The sequence below is a fragment of the Oncorhynchus mykiss genome, chromosome 2 (genome assembly GCF_057628025.1).
Source record: "Oncorhynchus mykiss isolate SJ-2025 chromosome 2, ASM5762802v1, whole genome shotgun sequence".
Taxonomy (NCBI): domain Eukaryota; kingdom Metazoa; phylum Chordata; class Actinopteri; order Salmoniformes; family Salmonidae; genus Oncorhynchus; species Oncorhynchus mykiss.
Genome location: NC_143023.1, coordinates 35,156,451 through 35,178,829, shown reverse-complemented (window position 1 = coordinate 35,178,829; position 22,379 = coordinate 35,156,451). Strand labels below are relative to the sequence as shown.

The window sequence follows — 22,379 nt, the reverse complement described above, 5'->3', positions numbered from 1 at the left end:
TGACATAGACTGACCAGGTCAATCCAGGTGAAAGCTATGATCCCTTATTGATAACACTTGTTTAATCCACTTCAATCAGTGTAGATGTAGGAGAGGAGACAGGTTAAAGAAGGATGTTTAAGCCTTGAGACAAGGATTGTGTATGTGTGCCATTCAAAGGGGGAATGGCAAAGCAAAAGCTTTAAGTGCCTTTGAACGGGGTATGGTAGTAGGAGACGGGCACACTGGTTTGTATCAAGAACTGGAAACGCTGCTAGGGTTTTCAAAACGCAACGGTGCCCCATGTGTTTCAAGAATGGTCCACCACCTAAAGGACATCCAGCCAAGTTGACACAACTGTGGGAAACATTGGAGTCAACATGAGCCAGCATGAGTTGAGTAGAGTTACTTTATTAATCTCAACTTGGGAAATTGTTATATCACGGCATGCATGCATCATCAATGTCAGAACCTACAACCATGACCAACACACGATCAAAAATAGAAACCCATTATTAAGACAAAGGCACATGAACCAACGATAGTATCCCTAAAATAATAGTCTGATTCAAAATTCTGTTTTCTATCCTACTCTGGGAAAACAGGCAACAACATTTTCCAATAGAAAGACTGCATAAACAAGTTATTCCATGACACTCGTTAAAAAGCCTCATGACCGTCTTAACCTCTGGAACATCTGGGCAGGATGAACCTGCTACTCAAGCTGGTCCTGTGTAGGAATAGAGTGCTATGGAGTCGGTGTGTGTCATCAGAGTGCTGTGGAGTGGGTGTGTGTCATCAGAGCGCTGTGGAGTGGGTGTGGGTCATCAGAGTGTTGTGGAGTGGGTGTGGGTCATCAGAGTGCTGTGGAGTGGGTGTGGGTCATCAGAGTGCTGTGGAGTGACTTTTTATGAACATGTCCTGCATCAATTCCAGGCTGCAGCCAATTGTAGCACTGGCTTTGTTAATTATTTTGTCAAGATTGTTTAAGTCTTCCTTAGCTAAATTCCCTTTTCAGCAAACAATGGGATGGGTCACTACACTCGCCACCACACTGCTATAGAACATATGACGCATTTTGTCACATAATTCAAAAGATTTAATAGACACTGAGGATTCTCCTTCCAGTTCAGTTTGTTGTCCACTATTACACCCAAGTATTTAAAAGAGTCAACATGGCCAATCTCTTCACAATTAATAGAAATGGGATTCAAAACATCTTTCTTTTTTCCTAAAAATCTACCATGGCTCCTTGGCCTCACACCATTTTACAAAGGACTCCGTTATATCCCTATGATGAGCATCGTCCCCCACATGACACAGTTTACTATAGCAAAGTCATCAGAGAATTTCGGTAAGTGGCTCAGTTCGTTGTTGTGTGTGAAGTCATTTGTGTAAAGAGTAAACATAAAGAGTTCAGGCGGAAGCCTATCTGGAACCTTTGCAATTTGACCACCGCCCAAAAACTGGTGTTGACGATGCTCTGCTCGGTCTGGAGAAGCCCGGCTGTGTGGCGAGAACAATGTTCTTCCACTTCTCAAGTGCTTTCAATACCATACAACCCCACCTGCTGGCCCAAAAGCTAAAGGACATTCATGTAAATCCACATACAATCAAATGGATTGTGAACTACCTGACCAATTGACGACAGTTTGTAAGACCGAACCAGGCAGTATCAGATTGGATATGTATATGTACGGGAGAAGTCACCTTTTTTAAGGATATTAAAAACCGGTTTTCATGACCTGTGATGTCAAAGCCACTGGTCTAAATGACTCCTTTGCAGTCCCTCCTGATTTCTTTGAGATGGGCACCATGCAGGTTGTTCTCCATTTAGTAGGAATATCTGATACTATTAAGGACAGGTTGAAAATATATTGCAGTATGAAAGCTAGTTGATTAGAACATACCTTGAGTATTCTGGTTTTAACCCCATCAGACCCTGCTAACTTACTGGGATTGATCCTCTTCAACTGCCTCACCACTTGATCCTCCAAGATGCTCATGAGCTCAGTGCTTCCCAGATCAGAATCCAGCACCCCCCCCCCCCCCCCCCCCCCCTATCTGCTGTTGCTCTGCTGAGAAATCATACTCATCAAATCTGGTAAAAAAAACTAAACTGGTTAAACTCTGTGGCTCTGTCCCTTCCCTCATCACTCTGTAGTTGTCCCCTGGTGCTGTAGTCTGTAGCCTTCTTAATACCATCCCAGACATCCTCAATGTTGTTCGCTTGCAGCTTGCGTTCTAGCTTCAGTTTCATGTTTGCCTTTCCTGATCAGACCTTTAATTTCCTTCTGTACTACTTTCAACTCATCCCTACTTCCAGTTTCATCCCTTTGGAACGCATTCCAGCTTCATTCCTGTGGAACGCATTCCAGTTTCATCCCTGTGGAACGCATTCCAGTTTCATCCCTGTGGAACGCATTCCAGTTTCATCCCTGTGGAACGCATCCCAGTTTCATCCCTGTGGAACGCATTCCAGTTTCATCCCTGTGGAACGCATTCCAGTTTCATCCCTGTGGAACGCATTACAGTTTCATCCCTGTGGAACGACGCATTTCAGTTTCATCCCTGTGGAACGCATTCCAGTTTCATCCCTGCGGAACAACGCATTCCAGTTTCATCCCTGTGGAACGCATTCCAGTTTCATCCCTGTGGAACGCATTCCAGTTTCATCCCTGTGGAACGACGCATTCCAGTTTCATCCCTGTGGAAAGCATTCCAATTTCATCCCTGTGGAACGCATTCCAGTTTCATCCCTGTGGAACGCATTCCAGTTTCATCCCTGTGGAACGCATTTCAGTTTCATCCCTGTGGAAAGCATTCCAATTTCATCCCTGTGGAACGACGCATTCCAGTTTCATCCCTGTGGAACGACGCATTCCAGTTTCATCCCTGTGGAACGCATTCCAGTTTCATCCCTGTGGAACGCATTCCAGTTTCATCCCTGTGGAACGACGCATTCCAGTTTCATCCCTGTGGAACGCATTCCAGTTTCATCCCTGTGGAACGCATTCCAGTTTCATCCCTGTGGAAAGCATTCCAATTTCATCCCTGTGGAACGCATTTCAGTTTCATCCCTGTGGAAAGCATTCCAATTTCATCCCTGTGGAACGACGCATTCCAGTTTCATCCCTGTGGAACGACGCATTCCAGTTTCATCCCTGTGGAACGCATTCCAGTTTCATCCCTGTGGAACGACGCATTCCAGTTTCATCCCTGTGGAACGCATTTCAGTTTCATCCCTGTGGAACGCATTATAGTTTCATCCCTGTGGAACGCTTTCCAGTTTCATCCCTGTGGAAAGCATTCCAGCTTCATCCCTGTGGAACGCATTCCAGTTTCATCCCTGTGGAACACATTCCAGTTTCATCCCTGTGGAACTCATTTCAGTTTCATCCCTGTGGAACGCATTTCAGTTTCATCCCTGTGGAACGCATTCCAGTTTCATCCCTGTGGAACGACGCATTCCAGTTTCATCCCTGTGGAACGACGCATTCCAGTTTCATCCCTGTGGAACGCATTCCAGTTTCATCCCTGCGGAACGACGCATTCCAGTTTCATCCCTGTGGAATGCATTCCAGTTTCATCCCTGTGGAACGCATTCCAGTTTCATCCCTGTGGAACCCATTCCAGTTTCATCCTTGTGGAACACATTCCAGTTTCATCCCTGTGGAACGCATTCCAGTTTCATCTCTGTGGAACGCATTCCAGTTTCATCCCTGTGGAACGACGCATTCCAGTTTCATCCCTGTGGAACGCATTCCAGTTTCATCCCTGTGGAACACATTCCAGTTTCATCCCTGTGGAACGACGCATTCCAGTTTCATCCCTGTGGAACGCATTCCAGTTTCATCCCTGTGGAACGCATTCCAGTTTCATCCCTGTGGAAAGCATTCCAGCTTCATCCCTGTGGAACACATTCCAGTTTCATCCCTGTGGAACGCATTACAGTTTCATCCCTGTGGAACCCATTACAGTTTCATCCCTGTGGAAAGCATTCCAATTTCATCCCTGTGGAACGCATTCCAGTTTCATCCCTGTGGAACGCATTCCAGCTTCATCCCTGTGGAACGCATTCCAGTTTCATCCTTGTGGAACACATTCCAGTTTCATCCCTGTGGAACGCATTCCAGTTTCATCTCTGTGGAACGCATTCCAGTTTCATCCCTGTGGAACGCATTCCAGTTTCATCCCTGTGGAATGACGCATTCCAGTTTCATCCCTGTGGAACGCATTCCAGTTTCATCCCTGTGGAACGCATTCCAGTTTCATCCCTGTGGAACCCATTACAGTTTCATCCCTGTGGAAAGCATTCCAATTTCATCCCTGTGGAACCCATTACAGTTTCATCCCTTTGGAACACATTCCAGTTTCATCCCTGTGGAACGCATTCCAGTTTCATCTCTGTGGAACGCATTCCAGTTTCATCCCTGTGGAACGCATTCTAGTTTCATCCCTGTGGAATGACGCATTCTAGTTTCATCCCTGTGGAACGCATTCTAGTTTCATCCCTGTGGAACACATTCCAGTTTCATCCCTGTGGAACGACGCATTCCAGTTTCATCCCTGTGGAACGCATTCCAGTTTCATTTCTGTGGAACGCATTCCGGTTTCATCCCTGTGGAACGACGCATTCCAGTTTCATCCCTGTGGAAAGCATTCCAATTTCATCCCTGTGGAACGACGCATTCCAGTTTCATCTCTGTGGAACGCATTCCAGTTTCATCTCTGTGGAACGCATTCCAGTTTCATCCCTGTGGAAAGCATTCCAATTTCATCCCTGTGGAACGCATTCCAGTTTCATCCCTGTGGAACGCATTACAGTTTCATCCCTGTGGAAAGCATTCCAATCTCATCCCTGTGGAACGCATTTCAGTTTCATCCCTGTGGAACGCATTCCAATCTCATCCCTGTGGAACGCATTTCAGTTTCATCCCTGTGGAACGCATTCCAGCTTCATCCCTGTGGAACGCATTCGATACCTCGGAGAGTCCATGCGCCGACGAATTGAGGCTGTTCTGAGGGAAAAAGGGGTGCAACTCAATATTAGGAAGGTGTTATTAATGTTTTGTGCGTTCAGTCCGATGTGATTGCAATGCCGTTCAGTCAGTTACACAATATCCAGTTTTTTTCAACACTTTTTAAGCAACCCATGACAGTTGATATTTTAAGAAATTCCTTTTTCCACCAATTTACAAGTTTCATAACTTGGGGGATTATTACAGTTCATATAACCACTCTGTTCTGGTTTTAAAGACGGGCCTATTTTAGTGTCTTTAAGGGTTACTTATGGTTGTGCCCCTTGTACATATAAACATGGTCATCTCTGACAACCACTTTCAAATCCATTTCTATCCTCTGCTCTTTGAAAAGAGCTTCCTAGATTCAACAATGAACAATGAATCTGGCAGATAAGACAATGTATTGTCTTCTGTTTCCAAGATAAATGTACATTGGATCTTTATATTCTCAATATCAATACACATTTCTGATACATTTGAGCCCACAAATTAAATGCTGTTAATTGTTTTATTATTTTGCCATATATGACAGCATTCAGCTATCAAACAATACTCATCAAATGTCTGTCTTTCTCTCATTTCTTTTCACCCTCTCTCTTTCTGTCCAATGTTGTGGTGTGTGTTGGTAGTGGCCCGAGGAGTGGACCGTGACCATTCCTAATCAGATATCTGGCCTGACTGGGTCTTGTATCCTCATCCCCTGTTCCTTCACACACCCCAACTCTTACAACCCCACTAATGTCACCTGGTACCAGCATTCCAAGCTGCCTGGTAAATACCCAGTCGTCTTCAGCCGCACCAAACCAGCGGATATCATAGAGCACTACAGTGGTAGAACTGAACTGGTGGGAAGGGCCTCTGATGGAGACTGCTGCCTGATGATCAATGGAATGATATTAGAACATAACGGAGAGGACATTTTCCCCTGGGTGGATGAGGTCCACAAGTCTGTCTTTGCATTCTTTCAGTGGAGGGTGACACTGGAGGTTCCAGGTAATGAATTATGCATTACCCGACAAAAGGGCTCCTGAAGATGGATTGAGATTTTTTAAATTAACCAAATATGATAACATGAATCCAAAAGAAAATGTGTCTTAATGTAGTTTTTGTTGGTTACATTATGTAGATGTTAGCAGACTTCTGCGAGGAATGACCGATAACCCAATGAGTGAACCCATAGTTAGTGTCTTAGACTTAGTGTCTCTTGTTATTTCCAGATACAGCACCAAGGCCACAGCTGTCACTCAGTGAATGGCAGAAGGAGGGGGGGCAACATCACTGTTTCCTGTACTGTCCCCCACACCTGCCCCTCCTCCCCTCCCTTCCTCTCTTTCGGGGACCAGAGGGAGGTGGTCCAGGGGTACCACACCGAGGAGATACAAGGTCGATTGCGTGACCTTTCCACCATCTCATTTGTGGCCCGAGCAGAGGATCATGAGAAAGTGGTGGCGTGTAACGTGACACATCCAGGAGAACAGACAGCTGCAGGGCAGGTGGTGCTCGACGTGAGCTGTGAGTTTCAGCTAGAGTCACTCTACTCTACTCTTACTGTTCAATTTGTTTCTATTCACTGTGTACCTCAGAACTTTTATTCATAGTTAATGGAATTAACACTGAACGTATTTTCAAAGGTCTTTGAGTGAGGTTCTAGATCTGCACAACAGATGTTGCAGTATTGCAGTAGGAGCTTTGCTTTTTAGGCTGGGAGCATTCTGTGATACAACTTGGGATATAGGAACATCCGATTTGAAAATTAGGAGCAATTCCCCCATCAATAACGAATGATGAACTCCATTTAAAGGCTCATCTCTCCTTTGTCCCTCTTCTCTTTCAGATGCCCCCAGGTCTGTGAGTGTCTCAGGGGAAGCATTGTGGTCCAGGTTGGCACTAACCTGTCCCTGTCCTGTGTGAGTGATGCCAACACCCCTGCCAGCTCCTACCTGTGGTACTTTCTGAGAGATTGGCCTGGTCATGCCAATGAACCACAGCACAGAGGCCGCTGCGGTCACAGACCTGCCCCCAGACGAGAATGCTTTCTACTGCACAGCTAACAACCCTCTGGGGAGGTCCAAGCCCTCCTCTAGTTTTGTGGTCACGGCATAATGTGAGTTTTAGGTTGATCTGAGGTTTACTGAATGGATATGTGGATTTAGTGTCTTGAAATCAAATCTATTCCAATGGAAAAAAATGTATTAAAAAGAGAAAATGTGTTTGTCCAGAATTATTCCACCACTACAAAATGCAGACCATGGAGGGGAGCGCATTGACTACTACTGCCAAAATATGGACTGTGAGATTTAGTTTAATATGAAGTAGGCCTAAATGTGAACTTTTATTCATAGTTAATGGAATTAACACTGAACGTATTTTCATTCTCCAGACAAACCATCTATATTGGCAAACTCCAGCTTCTCCTACCACACTGGCCAAGTCATCTGCAGGTTTCAGGCCTGGGCTTGACCAAGGGCCACAGTGCTGTGGATGGTGGATGGATGACCCCTGTTTCCTGGCTCTGACTGAACCACCTCCCCCCAGAACCATATGGTGATGGATATCTGGGCTGCAGAGTGCACCTATGAAAATGTGTCTCTCACCTGTCTGGTCAACAACACACATGTCCATGATAAGCTTCTCCTGAGTGTATTTGTGAAAGGTGTGATGAAAATGTCCTCGGTGGTAGATGAGGGTCTCCTTTTGTAATGGTCATTATTAATTGAATATGTTGTATGAATTATGTTCAATTAAAGAAATTAGAGACTGTACACTCATTTGTGACATTTATGCTTTCCACAACACCTTTTCTACTCAACATAAATGTACTTGAATGATTATGTCACTGTGAGAGCTATTGGATACATTTTTAACATGCCTGTATTCTCCTAAATGTTTTGTCTTCATCAGCACCACCCACCAATGTGTCCATCAGCCTGCTCCCAGCCCGGCCTCTGGTGGGAGAAAAGGTCACTCTGTCCTGTCTGGGTCACGGTTACCTCCCAGTCAGCTCCTACAGGTGGTACCGTGTGTTCGGGGAGCAGTCAGTCCTGCTTAGAGAGGATTCTGGGAGTGTGAGTCTCTCTGTGACCAGAGACATGGGGCAGTTCCGCTGTTCTGCTCTGAACGAGATGGGAGAGTGGAGTTCAGACGCCACGCCTGTGAACATTGAGGGTATGTATCATTATGCAATAGACGTTTCTGTAACCATCTTATAAACCATGTTATATATGGACGTTTGCCACAGTCGTTTTGTCATTTTCTCTCTTTCCATTTCTCTTCCTCTCTTTTAGATGCTCCGGCTGTATACCTCCCATCTCCTTCTGTCCTGTGAATGATGGGGAGGTGAGGTGTGCCTGTGTGGTGGACTCTCACCCTGTGGCGAAGATTATTTGGACACCATGGAGCATCCAGGACAATCAGACTCACAACATCACTGACCTGCTCAACTGGAGGATCCTGAGGTCCATTCTCATTGGGCCCAAGGGTGATGACATGGGTGATGTCCTCTGCAATTCAACCAATGAGCCTTCAGGGTAAGTTTGGCCTTATCTGAGTGAAGGACATAGGGTCATTGGCAAAATGTTAAAGAAATCAATACCTAAAGGACAGAATTTATAGTGAAATGTGCCATCTTTATCAAGCAGAAGCTATACCACATTCACTACAACGTAGTGAAGAGAGTCAGATAAATTCAAAGAGTGAAAATGCAGCTGGAGTGTTATCGTATCGTATTGCTACTGTAGCGTCTGGCTTGCCCTAATGTACCTTTGGAGCTTGAATGAATCCAGACGATATTTCATGTGAATGTAGAACGTTGGAAAGCTCCAAGTAGTAAGACTGATGATCCCTTTGTGGATTTTTCAATAGCAGGTGAAACGTCTGCCCAGCAGTCCCTGTTCTATGTAGGAGTTGGGGAAGCCCTGTTGCTGGTGCTCTCCTTTGCCTCCATTTTATTTTGGAGATTTTACTCCACCAAGAGGTGAGCACGATGATAAAACACCATAAGTTACTGATCTTATAAACACTTCCGACTTCATAACCAATATTGCACACCCACACTGAGTATACCAAGCATTGCCCTCAGAACAGCCTTAATTGGTCGGGGCATGGACTCTACAAGGTGTCGACAGCGTTCCACAGGGATGCTGGCGCATGTTGACTCCAATGCTTCCCTTAGTTGAGTCAAGTTGGCTGGATGTCCTTTGGGTGGTGGACCATTTTTGATTCACACGGGAAACTGTTGAGCGTGAAAAACCCAGCAGCGTTGCAGTTCTTGACACAATATACTACCATATCCCGTTCAAAGTCACTTCAATATTTTGTCTTGCCCATTCACCCTCTGAATGGTACACATACACAGTCCATGTCTCAATTGTCTCAAGGCTTAAAAATCCTTATTTAACCTGTCTCCTCCCCTTCATCTCCCCCTGATTGAAGTGGATTTAACAAGCGACATCGATAAGGGATCCTAGATCTCACCTGGTTAGTCCATGTCATGTGTTTCCCTGAAATACTTTATTTAGGGTATTTTGACATTTTATTGACAGTTGCATATCAGAATATGAGATGGTAGTGTTTATTGGGGATGCAGGCGAGAGAGTGATTGGTGGAACGGGGGATCAAGCCGTTGTGGTCCAAGGACAGCAGCACTACCAGTTTTTCAAACAGCTTATACACTATACACTTATACACAGCTTACACACTTATACACATTTATCAGGTATCAAGGTAAGACCCAGGTGCAGACTGTGTCGAAGTAACAATGTTTATTACAGCAACAGAGGAAAATGTACAGAACGGCAAGCAGGCTCAGGGTCGGTAATCCAGAGGTGGGGCAAAGGTATAGGACGGCAGGCAGGGTCAGCAGACGGGTCAGGCGGGTGGACGAGAAAAGAGAGACTGGGGATAAACAGGAGCTGATACAAAAACGCTGGTTGGCTTGACAAACAAGATGAACTGGCAACAGACATAAATACACGGGATAATGGGTGACACCTGGAGTGGGGACAATCACAAAGACAGGTGAAAGAGATCAGAGTGTGATAACATTTACATTTGAGTCATGTCACAGATTCTCTTATCCAGAGCGATTTTAAAGTAGTGAGTGCATACATTTTCGTACTGGTCCCCCGTGAGCATCGAACCCACAACCCTGGCGTTGCATACGCCATACTTTACCAACTGAGCCACTCAGGACACTAAAAGGACATTATCATAATTTTAACACTATTATTCCAATCGAATAGTGTGGAAATATATATATATTAAACATAGGAAAATCACGTTTTGGACTGCACTACACATTAAACTATAATGTCAGCGATGTCATCTAATAACTGTGGTCTTCCCATCACAGAAGAGATTGCCGCGTTGCACTGGAGGAGGTTGAACTGAAGGGGGCACTGCAGGTGATACACCATGAGCCTGCTGACTGCCCAGGTAACACACTCACTCTGATGGTGTCAGAAGAGGACTCCCCCTATAATGTGTGTTCAAAATGTTCAAAATGGCTGTCTCCTCCTTTGTATAAAGCTGGGAGGATAATATTGGAGATGGGAGATAATAAAAAACACACTAGCACACAGACCAATAGATATGGAAATATGTTTATTAGAACAAGAGGTCAGTGAGAACTGGACTCGAGAACATCTTTGAATGATCATCATAGAATCATTTCCTGTGTTTGTTTAGGCAGCCCAGATGCCCCTTGTTCACTGGATTTGGTCTATGAGGCCTGGAGCTAAATAACTGAGAGACAGACGCACAATCAGTTCTGTTTCACCCTCTGCGTTGGTACAGTTCACTGGTGTATTTATTTACCATACAATTTTTTTATCCTTGAATTCTGGGCATGAATGTTAATACTTAATTAAGCTCCTTATTGACTGATCAAACCAATTTGTCTGACTGCAAGTTATCTAATATGCATGCATGGAAATTCTGTGTAAATAATAATATTGTAATTACTTGGCAACAGATCATTTTGAATAAATTAAAAGTGATCATCAGTGGCTGCGATGTCAGGATGATACTGCGTATGTATGTTGACATTGTGTGTGTCTGTGAGCATGTGCATGTGAGTGCATGTCATTGCGTGAGTGAGAGAGCGAGATGGAGAGAGGGAGTTCATTTAAGCCATGCGTGTGGGCATGTATCTGAGCGTGTATCTGCTCTCATGGCCATACCCAGGTGACAGTTGCCTCCTCCAACTGAAAGAAAGTGTGAGCTTCAGCATGTTGCATTGACCACCCCCAGTACTGCAAGCCTCTGCACATTCACAGTTCTAGAACACCAGATACAACAACAGAAAGGAGACCAAGGCACACCGGTGGCGGCCTCACCCCCCTCCCCCCCAATCCACCACTGTCCCATACTATCAACCCAATCCCCCCTCCAACAATCCCCATGGTCGCTCAATGGGAAAGAGCCACGTGCCTCTGCGCCCACCAGCTCAAGTGCATTTGTTCTCGCTGATGGTTGTTGTAAAGGATTTGCCTCCATAGACAGAAAAGCGGAGCGGATAACTTTTTGGAATTCGGCCTAGGGGGTCCTCTTTGACTTTTTGCTCACTCCAGGCTTGCACTCTCTCTCTTTCTCTCTCAGTCTTTCCCTGCGGAAAGGTTGACACTTAAGAGGGTTTATTTATCCTGAAGAACTCAGGTAAGATGCATCCTGGTACTTTACTCCTGGTGCTGTTATGTTGTGTTGCCAGATTGGGCCGTTTGGACTGATTGGACTAATAAGCAAGCGTATACAGTAAATCTGTGTGGAGTAAAACATTGTAGCCATATGGGGCACAGGTGGGCAAAGAGGGACACTTCCTTCCATGGAGAAAAATAGCAGAGCTCCTGAATGTGAGCATATTTTTCGTAGACTAAGGAAGACTTGGTCTGAAGGGCAATTAAATGGTTAAGGGCTAATTAGATTGAAATCATTCAGTACTAATCAGAATGAGATAATGCTTGAGTCTCTAAAGCGAAATAAGTAAATCATGTTTCTTCCATCATTGTCATTTTATGTCAAAGTATGCATTAAAATAAATGCAATCACAACCAATTGAGCATTCTACAGATATTAACTTCAACGCTTGACCTCAAGTAACGTTCAATGCAAGCATGTTGAATGTAGCGCATGTCGTACATGGACTGGATGGCCAAGATGGATGCAAAAAGTATGAGGCATCCATTAGTCTCTGCAGTACATAGGGCCTTGGTGAATGGTCTGACTGTGTTGCAAATAGCATTCACTTTGCGTTGAACCCCTGAACTGAATGTTTATTTTCTAGTTCCGCCTCGGGTGCAAGATCAATGAGTAAAACAGTGAGCTCTTCGTTTCCTCAACCCTAAAGGAACCTCTATGGACGTTTTATCATCTGGAAACAGGTGTTCCAGAGGTGTTATGACTGTTGGCTGGATTGTCATGAATCACTGTCTCAGGAAATACCATCCAGCTTTTATATCCATCATTTGTTGTTGGTTAGTTCTAGATAAGCATTTTATTTGGAGCTGGTAAATACTTACACCACTGCCCCTCCTCCACTCTCACTTTGAAATGTAACACTTCCATATTTCAGTATAACCACGCTTGTGGAGTGTTTGTGTCATTTTGTATGTGTTTGATGTTACTGAGCTGACGTCTCTACAATGCATGCGGGTAATGGATGGCGTAAGTGGATTGCACAGTGTTGACAGTGATACAGAAAATGAACCATGTACAGTTCAAAATAGGGTCCATACGGTCTCTGTGCAACTACAGAGACACTTTGCCATCCTGTGCTATTGAATATGACACATGTTCACGTGTGTCCCTGCAAATAAGGAAGTGATACTGTGTTGCTTCATCTGGTTTGTGCTGAGTGTGTGTCACGTCTCTGCGCTGTTGCTGAGTGAAGCACTGCCTGCATTGTCTGGTTCTGTGCACCATTGATGCGTCTGTCTAGATCTGTGTGTTGTGTTTAGTGTGTGGGCACAATGTGTGGCATTGTGGCCTGCCGTACTGGGGTCAGTTCTATTTATATTCAAAAAAAATAATGATAAAGATAAGCAGCTATTTGTAATTCTGGACATGCAATTCACTTCCTGAATTCACTGAATTAAAATGGAATTCACCCCAACCCTGGCTGCCTGCAACTCTGTGTAGTAGGACCTTGAAGGCATCCGCAAAATATTGCATTGTTCAATAGCTGACTCTATTGCCTGTGCCCCATAGTTGACTGTGTTGCATGTGCCCCATGATTGACTGTGTTGCCTGTGCCGCATGGTTGCCTGTGTTGCCTGTGCCGCATGGTTGCCTGTGTTGCCTGTGCCCCATAGTTGACTGTGTTGCATGTGCCCCATGGTTGCCTGTGTTACCTGTGCCCCATGGTTGACTTTGTTGCCTGTGCCCCATGGTTGACTGTGTTGCCTGTGCTTGATGTTTCCCTGTATTGACTGTGCCATTGACCCTGTCCCTCTGCCTTGCTGTGCGCTGCAGTGCGTAGAGCCTCGCCACCGTCGCAGTGCCACTCAGGATGCACAGCTTTATGGGAGGGGGCCTGTTCTGCGCCATAGTGGGGAACATCCTGCTGGTGGTCTCAACTGCGACAGACTACTGGATGCAGTACCGCCTGTCGGGCAGCTTCGCCCACCAGGGCCTGTGGAGGTATTGCATGTCGGGCAAGTGCTACATGCAGACAGACAGCATCGGTGAGTGGGGCGCACTGGGGACCCATAGCACCACTGGGACTGCCTGTACGGCATCCATATTAGGACGTCCCTCAGTTGTCAGACGAAACTCCCTTAGTTGAATGACTTCCTAATGTGAATGCTGTATGCCTGTCCTACCCATGTTCAGGACTACCAAGGAGGACTGTAAATGAAGGAGACGACTGAATGACTGAAATAGCAACATGTGTCATTAGACTCAGACTCAATAGAATCAATACGTTTTTTTTAGACTCAACATGTCTTTACAGTTAGCTATGGAGGCAAATCATGCACCCGTTGTCCCTAATTGGCTGGTACTAGTTTAGGTGAAAAATTATATTTGGAGCATTAGACTGGCGTGTGGGCTTGCGACTTTCTCTAATCTTTGAAATTGTATCTGTCCTCTCTTTTTCTTGTTTTATTCCTCTCTCTCTCTCTCTCTCTCTCTCTATCTCTCTCTCTCTCTATCTCTCTCTCTCTCTCGCTCTCTCTCTCTCTCTCTCTCTCGCTCTCTCTCTATCTCTCTCTCTCTCTCTCTCTCTCTCTCTCTCTCTCTCTCTCTCTCTCTCTCTCTCTCAGCCTACTGGAATGCCACCCGTGCCTTCATGATCCTGTCGGCCATGTCGTGCTTCGCCGGCATCATCGCAGGCATTCTCTCCTTCGCCCATTTCTCCGCCTTCGAGAGGTTCAACCGCTCCTTCGCTGCAGGGATCATGTTCTTTGTCTCCAGTGAGTCCCACTGGACATTGCGAAGCTAACAGAGCTAGCTAGACACAATACACAAATAGTCACAGCTTCAATACACAAATGTAAATGAATCCAGGACAAATCATTTTGTCTCTGTTTACAGACCCGACCGCTATTTTACCTAGAATTCTGTCTACTGTAAATTGGGAGTCCGAATTTGTCCTGTATTAACTCTCCGCCAGCTCTATTTGTTCTGCTTGCAATGGCCATCTACACTGGAGTGACGGTGAACTTCTTGGGGAAGCGATTCGGTGACTGGCGCTTCTCTTGGTCCTACATACTGGGCTGGGTGGCACTGCTCATGACCTTCTTTGCAGGTAAAAATGAAAAAAATACATACATATGGATAGAGGGCACACTTGCCAGAAAGTCTGGACGTTACCGTCCCACCTGACCAACATCCAGTGAAAGTGCAGGGCGCCAAATTCAAACTACAGAATTGTAAATATTTAACATTCTTGAAAATACACATGCAATATGTCAAAATAAAGCTTAGCTTCTTGTTAATCCAGCCACTGTGTCAGATTTCAAAATGGCTTCACGGCAAAAGCAAACCATGCGATTATCTGAGGACAGCACCCCATCAAACAAACACAGACAATCATATTTCATCCCGCCAGGTGCGACACAAAACTCAGAAATAACGATATAATTCATGCCTTACCTTTGGAGAGCTTCTTCTGTTGGCACTCCAATATGTCCCATAAACATCACAAATGGTCATTTTGTTTGATTAATTCTGTCGTTATATCTCCAAAATGTCAATTTATTTGGAGCGTTTGATCCAGAAAAACACCGGTTCCAACTCGCGCAACATGACTACAAAATATCTAATAAGTTACCTGTAATCAAAAAACTTTCCTAATACAACTTTAGGTATTTTTAAACGTAAATAATCGATCAAATTTAAGATGGGATAAACTGCGTTCAATAGCGAATAAAAAAAAGGGGAGCGAGCTTTCAGGTCATGCTCCCCAACCACAACAGCACACTAGACTCGACCCTCGTTCTGAACAACCCTACTTCTTCATTTCACAAAAGGAAACACATCAACCAATTTCTAAAGACTGTTGACATCCAGTGGAAGCGATAGGAACTGCAAGCAAGTGCCTTAGAATTCTAGATCCACATAGAAAACCCATTGAAAAGAGTGACCTCAAAATGTTTTCCTGGATGGTTTGTCCTCGGGATCCTGCCTGCCAAATAAGTTCTGTTATACTCACAGACATCATTCAAACAGTTTGAGAAACTTCAGAGTGTGTTCTATCCAAATATACTAATAATATGCATATCCTAGCTTCTGGGCCTGAGTAGCAGGCAGCATGTCCCTTTCAAAAAAATGCAGAACTAAGAACAGATTGGTTCAAGAACACCTTGGTTCACTCCAGACCTGACTGCCCTTGACCAGCACAAAAACATCCTGCGGCGGACTGCAATAGCATCGAATTGTCCCCGCGATATGAAACTTTTCAGGGAAGTCAGGAATCAATACAGCAAAGGCTAGCTTTTTCAAATAGAAATTTGCATCCTGTATCTCTAACTCCAAAAAGTTTTGGGACACTGTAAAGTCCATGGTGAACAAGAGCACCCCCTCCCAGCTGCCCACTGCACTGAGGCTAGGAAACACGGTCACCACCGATAAATCCACGATAATCGAAATTTTCAATAAGCATTTCTCTACGGCTGACCATGCGTTCCTCCTTTCTACCCCAAACCTGGCTAACAGCGCCGCACCCCCTGCAGCTACTTGCCCGAGCCTCCCCAGTTTCTCCTTCACCCAAATCCAGATAGCAGATGTTCTGACTGAGCTGCAAAACCTGGTGGGCTAGACAATCTGGACCTTTTCTTTCTAAAATTATCCGCCGCCATTGTTGCAACCCCTATTACCAGTCTGTTCAACCTCTCTTTCATATCGTCCGAGATCCCTAAAGATTGGAAAGCTGCCGCGGTCATCTCCCTCTTTAAAGGGGTGACACTTTAGACCCAAACTGTTATAGACCTATATACATCCTGCTCTGCCTTTCTAAAGTCTTCGAAAGCCAAGTTAACTTATTTCGGATCATTGTGACGCTAGCGTCCCACCTCGACAACGTCCGGTGAAATTCAGAGCGTGAAATTCAAAATACAAAAGTAGTAATATTAAACATTCAGAAAAATACAAGTGTTATACACCATTCTTTAGCTTAGTATCTTGATAATTTAACCGCTTTGTCCGATTTACAATAGGCTTTGAAAGCATAGCATTTGATCGTCTGAGGACAGCGCCTCACCCACTTCCTGCATTAACATGAATTCATATGTACGCACAGGTGTCACAACTCAAAAATGGCGATAAAATAAATCACTTACCTTTGAAGATCTTCATCTTTTTGCAATCCAAAGGGTCCCAGTTATACAATGAATGGTTGTTTTGTTCGATAAAGTTCTTCTATATATCCCAAAAATGTCAGTTTATTTGGCACGTTTGATTCAGAAATCCACTTGATCCAACTCGCCCAAAATGCAGTTACAGGTAAAACCTTGTCCGAACAATTCAAACAATGTTTCTAATCCAACCTCCGGTACCCTAATATGTAAATAATCGATCAAATTTAAGACGGAATATACAGTGTTCAATACCGGAGAAAAAGAACGAGGAGTGCGCACTCATTCACGCGTGCCAAAAGACTAGAGTCCTTCTGATGGATACTTTGAAAGAATTCGAATACTTCTTCATTTTTCAAAAAACAAGCATGAAACAATTTCTAAAGGCTGTTGACATCTAGTGGAAGCCATGGGAACTGCAATCTGGGTCCTAATTATCAGACTTTCCCATAGAAAAGCATTGAAAAGTCCATTGACCTCAAAAAAATAATTCCTGGATGGATTGTCCTCGGGGTTTCAACTGCCATATCAGTTCTAATATACCCACAGACAATATTTTAGACTAGTGTTGTCTATCCAATGCTACATATGCACATCCTAGCTTCTTGGCCTGAGTAACAGGCAGTTTACTTTGGGCAGATTTGCCCCCTACTTTGGTCAGATCTGCCCCTTAGCCCAAAGAAGTTAACAAACAGATCACTGACCATTTCAAATCCCACCGTACCTTCTCCGCTGTGCAATCCGGTTTCCGAGCTGGTCATGGGTGCACCTCAGCCACGCTCAAGGTACTAAACGATATCATATCCGCCATCGATAAAAGACAGTACTGTGCAGCTGTCTTCATCGACCTGGCCAAGGCTTTCGACTCCGTCAATCACAGCATTCTCATCGGCAGACTCAATAGCCTTGGTTTCTCAAATGACTGCCTCGTCTGGTTCACCAACTACTTTGCAGAGAGACTTTAGTGTGTCAAATCAGAGGGCCTGTTGTCCGGACCTTTGGCAGTCTCTACAGGGGTACCGCAGGGTTCAATTCTCGGGCCGACTCTTTTCTGTATACATCAACAATGTCGCTCTTGCTGCGGGTGATTCCCTGATCCACCTCTATGCAGCTGACACCATTCTGTATACATCTGACCCTTCTTTGGACACTGTGTTAAAAAACCTCCAAACAAGCTTCAATGCCATACAACACTTCTTCCGTGGCTGCTCTTAAACGCTAGTAACACCAAATGCATGCTTTTCAACCGTTCGCTGCCCGCACCCGCCCGCCCGACTAGCATCACTACTCTGGACGGTTCTGACCTAGAATACGTGGACAACTACAAATACCTAGGTGTCTGGCTAGACTGTAAACTCTCCTTCCAGACTCATATCAAACATCTCCAATCCAAAATCAAATCTAGAATCTGCTTTTTATTTCGAAACAACGTCTCCTTCACTCACGTCTCCAAACTTACCCTCGTATAACTGACTGTCCTACCGATCCTTGACTTTGGCGATGTTGTCTACAAAATAGCTTCCAATAGTCTACTCAGCAAACTGGTTGCAGTCTATCACAGTGACATCCGTTTTGTTACCAAAGCCCCTTATACCACCCACCACTGTGACCTGTATGATCTAGTTGGTTGGCCCTCGCTACATATTTATCGCCAGATTCACTGGCTCCAGGTCATCTATAAGTCTATGCTAGGTAAAGCTCCACCTTATCTCAGCTCACTGGTCACGATAACAACACCCACCCGTAGCACGCGCTCCAGCAGGTATATCTCACTGATCATCCCCAAAGCCAACACCTCCTTTGGCCACCTTTCCTTCCAGTTCTCTGCTGCCAGTGACTGGAACGAATTGCAAAAATCGCTGGAGACTTACATTTCCCTCACTAACTTTAAACATCAGCTATCTGAGCAGCTAACCGATCACTGCAGCTGTACATAGTCCATCTGTAAATAGCCCACCCAATCTACCTACCTCATCTCCATATTGTTTTCATTTACTTTTCTGCTCTTTTGCAAACCAGTTTCACTACTTGCACACTCATCATCTGCTCTTCATCATCTGCTCATCTATCTCTCCAGTGTTAATATGCTAAATTGTAATTCCTTTACTACTATGGCTTATTTATTGCCTTACCTCCTCAAGCCATTTGCACACACTGTATATAGACTCTTTTTTTCTCTATTGTGTTTTTGACTGTACGCTTGTTTATTCCATGTGTAATTCTGTGCTGTTGTTTGTGTCGCACTGCTTTGCTTTATCTTGGCCAGGTCGCAGTTGTAAATGAGAACTTGTTCTCAACTGGCCTACCTGGTTAAATAAAAGTCAAATAAAAAAAATAAAAAATAAAAAAATGTAGGAGCTGCCAATGCTGTCACAGAAGCGATCAATGGCAAATATAGGAGTATGCCCTCTTTTGTTCTCTATGGATAAGCAGAACTAGAATCAAATGGCACATGTTCTTCTCATTTCCTAAGTAATTATTTGAAATCCAAAATTGCTAGTCGAATTGTCAAACCAAACACTGCAGAATATCATCAATTGTTCTAGTTTTATTGATGAAACATGCAGACTGGTGTTCATTGATAGCAGGTAAGACACTATTCTTTATCTATCTATATGGGAACGACCTCAAGTAGCATTGATGCTGGACAGTTGATTTACAATTTTTTCTTTTGCAGGAATATTTTACATGTGTGCCTACAGAATGCATGAATGCAGGAGAGTGGTGGGTGCACGCTAGAAGAGAGAGGAAAGCCAGTGGAAAGAAAATCGGGACATTTTGGCACCGCAATTCCAACTCGATGAAAGAATCAAGCCTACACCAATAGACATATCACTGAAATATAGAAACTGTACTGGAAAATTGAGAACCAAAGATTAATACAAATGTTTGATTCTGCCTGAGCAGTTTACGTGTCATTTTAATAAAGCTATAACTCTCTTTAGCAGTAAAACATGTATACTCTTTGTTAAATTCAGCCTTGAAACTCTTGAATACAGAAAGGTCTTTGCAACACAAGCTGATTCATGCCAATACAAATGGAGGTAGAAAATATTTAGCATTATGTGTCAATTAAAATGGGTAACACAGCACATACTCTAACCAAACAAATTCATAATTTTAAAGGGTAACAACCAAGCTTTCACATAGTGTGCAATTCAAAAGTGTAACAGAAGCTACTGTGATGAAACAAATGAATCATGTATGAAGTGCTCACTTTTGTAAATGGAATGTAAACTTTTGAACATTTAAATATGAATGACTTTGGCAAGAAAGGTACAGTTCACAGAAATGTGTAAAACACAAACTACATATTATCTTGAAATATACTGCACATAGCTAGGTCTCTCCACGAATAGAGTGCCTTTTGTCATTTCAATGGAATCACATGCATCTATGCTTTAACTAAGCCAAGACTTTTTTTTATTTTATTTATTTACACATTCTAATAGCAGTGTGTTTTCATTAAAGTAAGGTATTTGTTTCTCTCTGAAAATCCCCATTTGGCATGTCCAATGTCATCTTTGTTCACCTTCTACGAAATATATCTACTTAATTACGTCCAAGTAATGTCTGAAGATTCCTACTTATTTAATGATTCATTTAGATTTGTCCCTCAGGTTTATGTTAACCCTGTAACATGACCTGAACTCACGTTTTAATATGGTAAAACTATTAGATTTTAAATGATTGAATCCAAAGAAAAATGTACCATCTGGTAATATAGCCATATCATAGTGTAAAAGCAGGTGAGCTGGTTCTACTTTTTTAGGCCATTTGCTTTGTGCTGGAAAACACGTCGAGCATAACCCATCAACCCTGTGTTACCCATAGATAGATAGGCTAGAAATGTTTTCAACAAGTTACTAGAAATGTTTTTGTTGAACTTGCATTGCAATTGCCTCCCGCTGCTGCACACAACATGCTTCCATTCACCCTGTCACAAAGGGAGTTATGGCGGATTTAAGATAACATTGTTAACCCTATTACAGTCAATCCTGTCACTTTAATTTGAATTTGTATAGTTATTCTTCTTAATTGAACCTCTTGAGATGGGAAAACATGTTTTTTTGAATGAAGTTGAACATTTGCTCTTTATGATAGAATTAAAACAATTGGTGAAATGAATAGTTATTTTTAACAAAATTACCCAAAAGGCACCTTGGAGTAAGGTGATTACATTTTCTACTCTTGGCCAATATTGGCTATTGTGCTTTCCCTTTGGACTGCAGCCTGACCCTGTCGCAGTCCCAGCATCTTGCAGATGGCCATCTTGGTAGTGATGCGGAAAGCAGAGGAGGAGAAGTAGAAGATGATAGGGTCCAGGCAAGTGTTGAAGGCGCTAAGCAGCAGGGTGTAGTACCTCCACGAGGCGCTGGAGCCTGTGAAAAAACCCAGCACATGGGAGAAGTTGTAGGGAAAGACACACACAAGGAAGACGGCCAGAGTACCCAGCGCCATCCCGATGGCCTTCTGCTTCTGGCCCGGGCTGATCCTGGGGAGCGTGTACAGGATCCAGATACAGCGGAGGTAGCAGAAGACGCAAACTATGAGAGGAACCAAGCAGAGCATGATGAAGAACTCCAGACGCACCGGGAGGAGGATGGCCAGCTGTTGTTCGGTGAAGTCCTCGTAGCAGACGGAGGTGTTGCTTGGGGAGAGGTCCGGATGGTGCTGGATGATGAACACGATGCTGCAGTGGGCGGTGGAGAGAAGCCAGATGATTGTGCTGGCCACCACAGAATAGAACGGTTTGTGAAGTTGGTGGTAGGCGATGGGATAGGCCACCGCCAGGTAACGGACCACACTGACAGCCATCAACAGGAGAGAACTGGTGTAGATAGTGGAGAAGAAGGTGTAGGAAGTGATGGAGCAGAGGAACTCGGGCAGGTTCCACAGCATGCCGGAGGCCGCCTCGTACATCTTGAGAGGCAGGAAGAGAAGAAAGAGGAGGTCGGACACAATCAGGTTGAGCAGGAGGATGTCTGTGGGAGTGGGTTTGTTATGGATCTTGACGCTGAAGGCGTAGAGTGCCAGGATGTTGGCAGGCAGGCCAATCAGGAAGGTGATGATGTAGACGGATAGAATCACCTCACTTTTCACCCACACCATGGCTCTGAAGCTATAAGGTCAACAAAACCAAAAATAACACATTCAGGGTGCCCAATAATCATATTTTAAAATCATACAAATGTAGCTGTTTTCAATGATCAATGTGTTTTTGTTACAATATCTCAGCCAACTCCTTATTACCAATGAATGAATCACAATTTGCTTATAGCTACATTCTCCTCACAGTACACTTGCAGCTCAACAGTGAAAACCTTAAAGGGAGAAGGATAACACATTCTTAATTCCAAATGGTCATAACCTACCTGGCTGTGGATGTGTATTTATTTTTAATCAGGAATTGGAGAGCTCAGCCATGTGTATTCAAGCTTCCCAAGAAGGTCGTTACTTTGGTCAAAACAGCAGAATGTTCTATTTACATGTTCTAGCATATCTAGCAGTCAAGCAGACCTGTTTGAGTGCACAGCAGACTTATTGAACAGTGCAAACATGAGGAGGTGAGAGTGCATGGTAACGA

General features: G+C 44.1%; 3 protein-coding genes across 3 annotated transcripts; 2 read left to right on the top strand and 1 right to left on the bottom strand.

Annotated features, from left to right (window-relative positions):
• Nucleotides 1–1,719: 1,719 nt before the first annotated feature.
• Nucleotides 1,720–11,210, top strand: LOC149985081 (Schwann cell myelin protein-like). Its single transcript, XM_090215061.1, has 10 exons — nucleotides 1,720–1,800; nucleotides 5,633–5,977; nucleotides 6,221–6,515; nucleotides 6,838–6,851; nucleotides 6,963–7,100; nucleotides 7,539–7,656; nucleotides 7,905–8,172; nucleotides 8,288–8,530; nucleotides 10,354–10,483; nucleotides 11,187–11,210. The coding sequence occupies exons 1-10, from the start codon at nucleotides 1,720–1,722 to the stop codon at nucleotides 11,208–11,210; spliced, it is 1,656 nt and encodes a 551-aa protein (XP_090071187.1).
• LOC110488647 (lens fiber membrane intrinsic protein-like) lies at nucleotides 11,155–19,745 on the top strand. The gene is made up of 5 exons (XM_036947200.2): nucleotides 11,155–11,657; nucleotides 13,470–13,681; nucleotides 14,261–14,410; nucleotides 14,611–14,745; nucleotides 19,470–19,745. Exons 2-5 carry the CDS (start codon nucleotides 13,507–13,509, stop codon nucleotides 19,529–19,531), a joined length of 522 nt encoding a protein of 173 aa, XP_036803095.2. The 5' UTR covers nucleotides 11,155–11,657; nucleotides 13,470–13,506; the 3' UTR covers nucleotides 19,532–19,745.
• Nucleotides 19,681–21,904, bottom strand: LOC110488644 (free fatty acid receptor 2). Its single transcript, XM_021560951.3, has one exon. It carries the CDS (start codon nucleotides 21,902–21,904, stop codon nucleotides 20,978–20,980), a length of 927 nt encoding a protein of 308 aa, XP_021416626.2. The 3' UTR covers nucleotides 19,681–20,977.
• Between the last annotated feature and the right edge of the window lie 475 nt (nucleotides 21,905–22,379).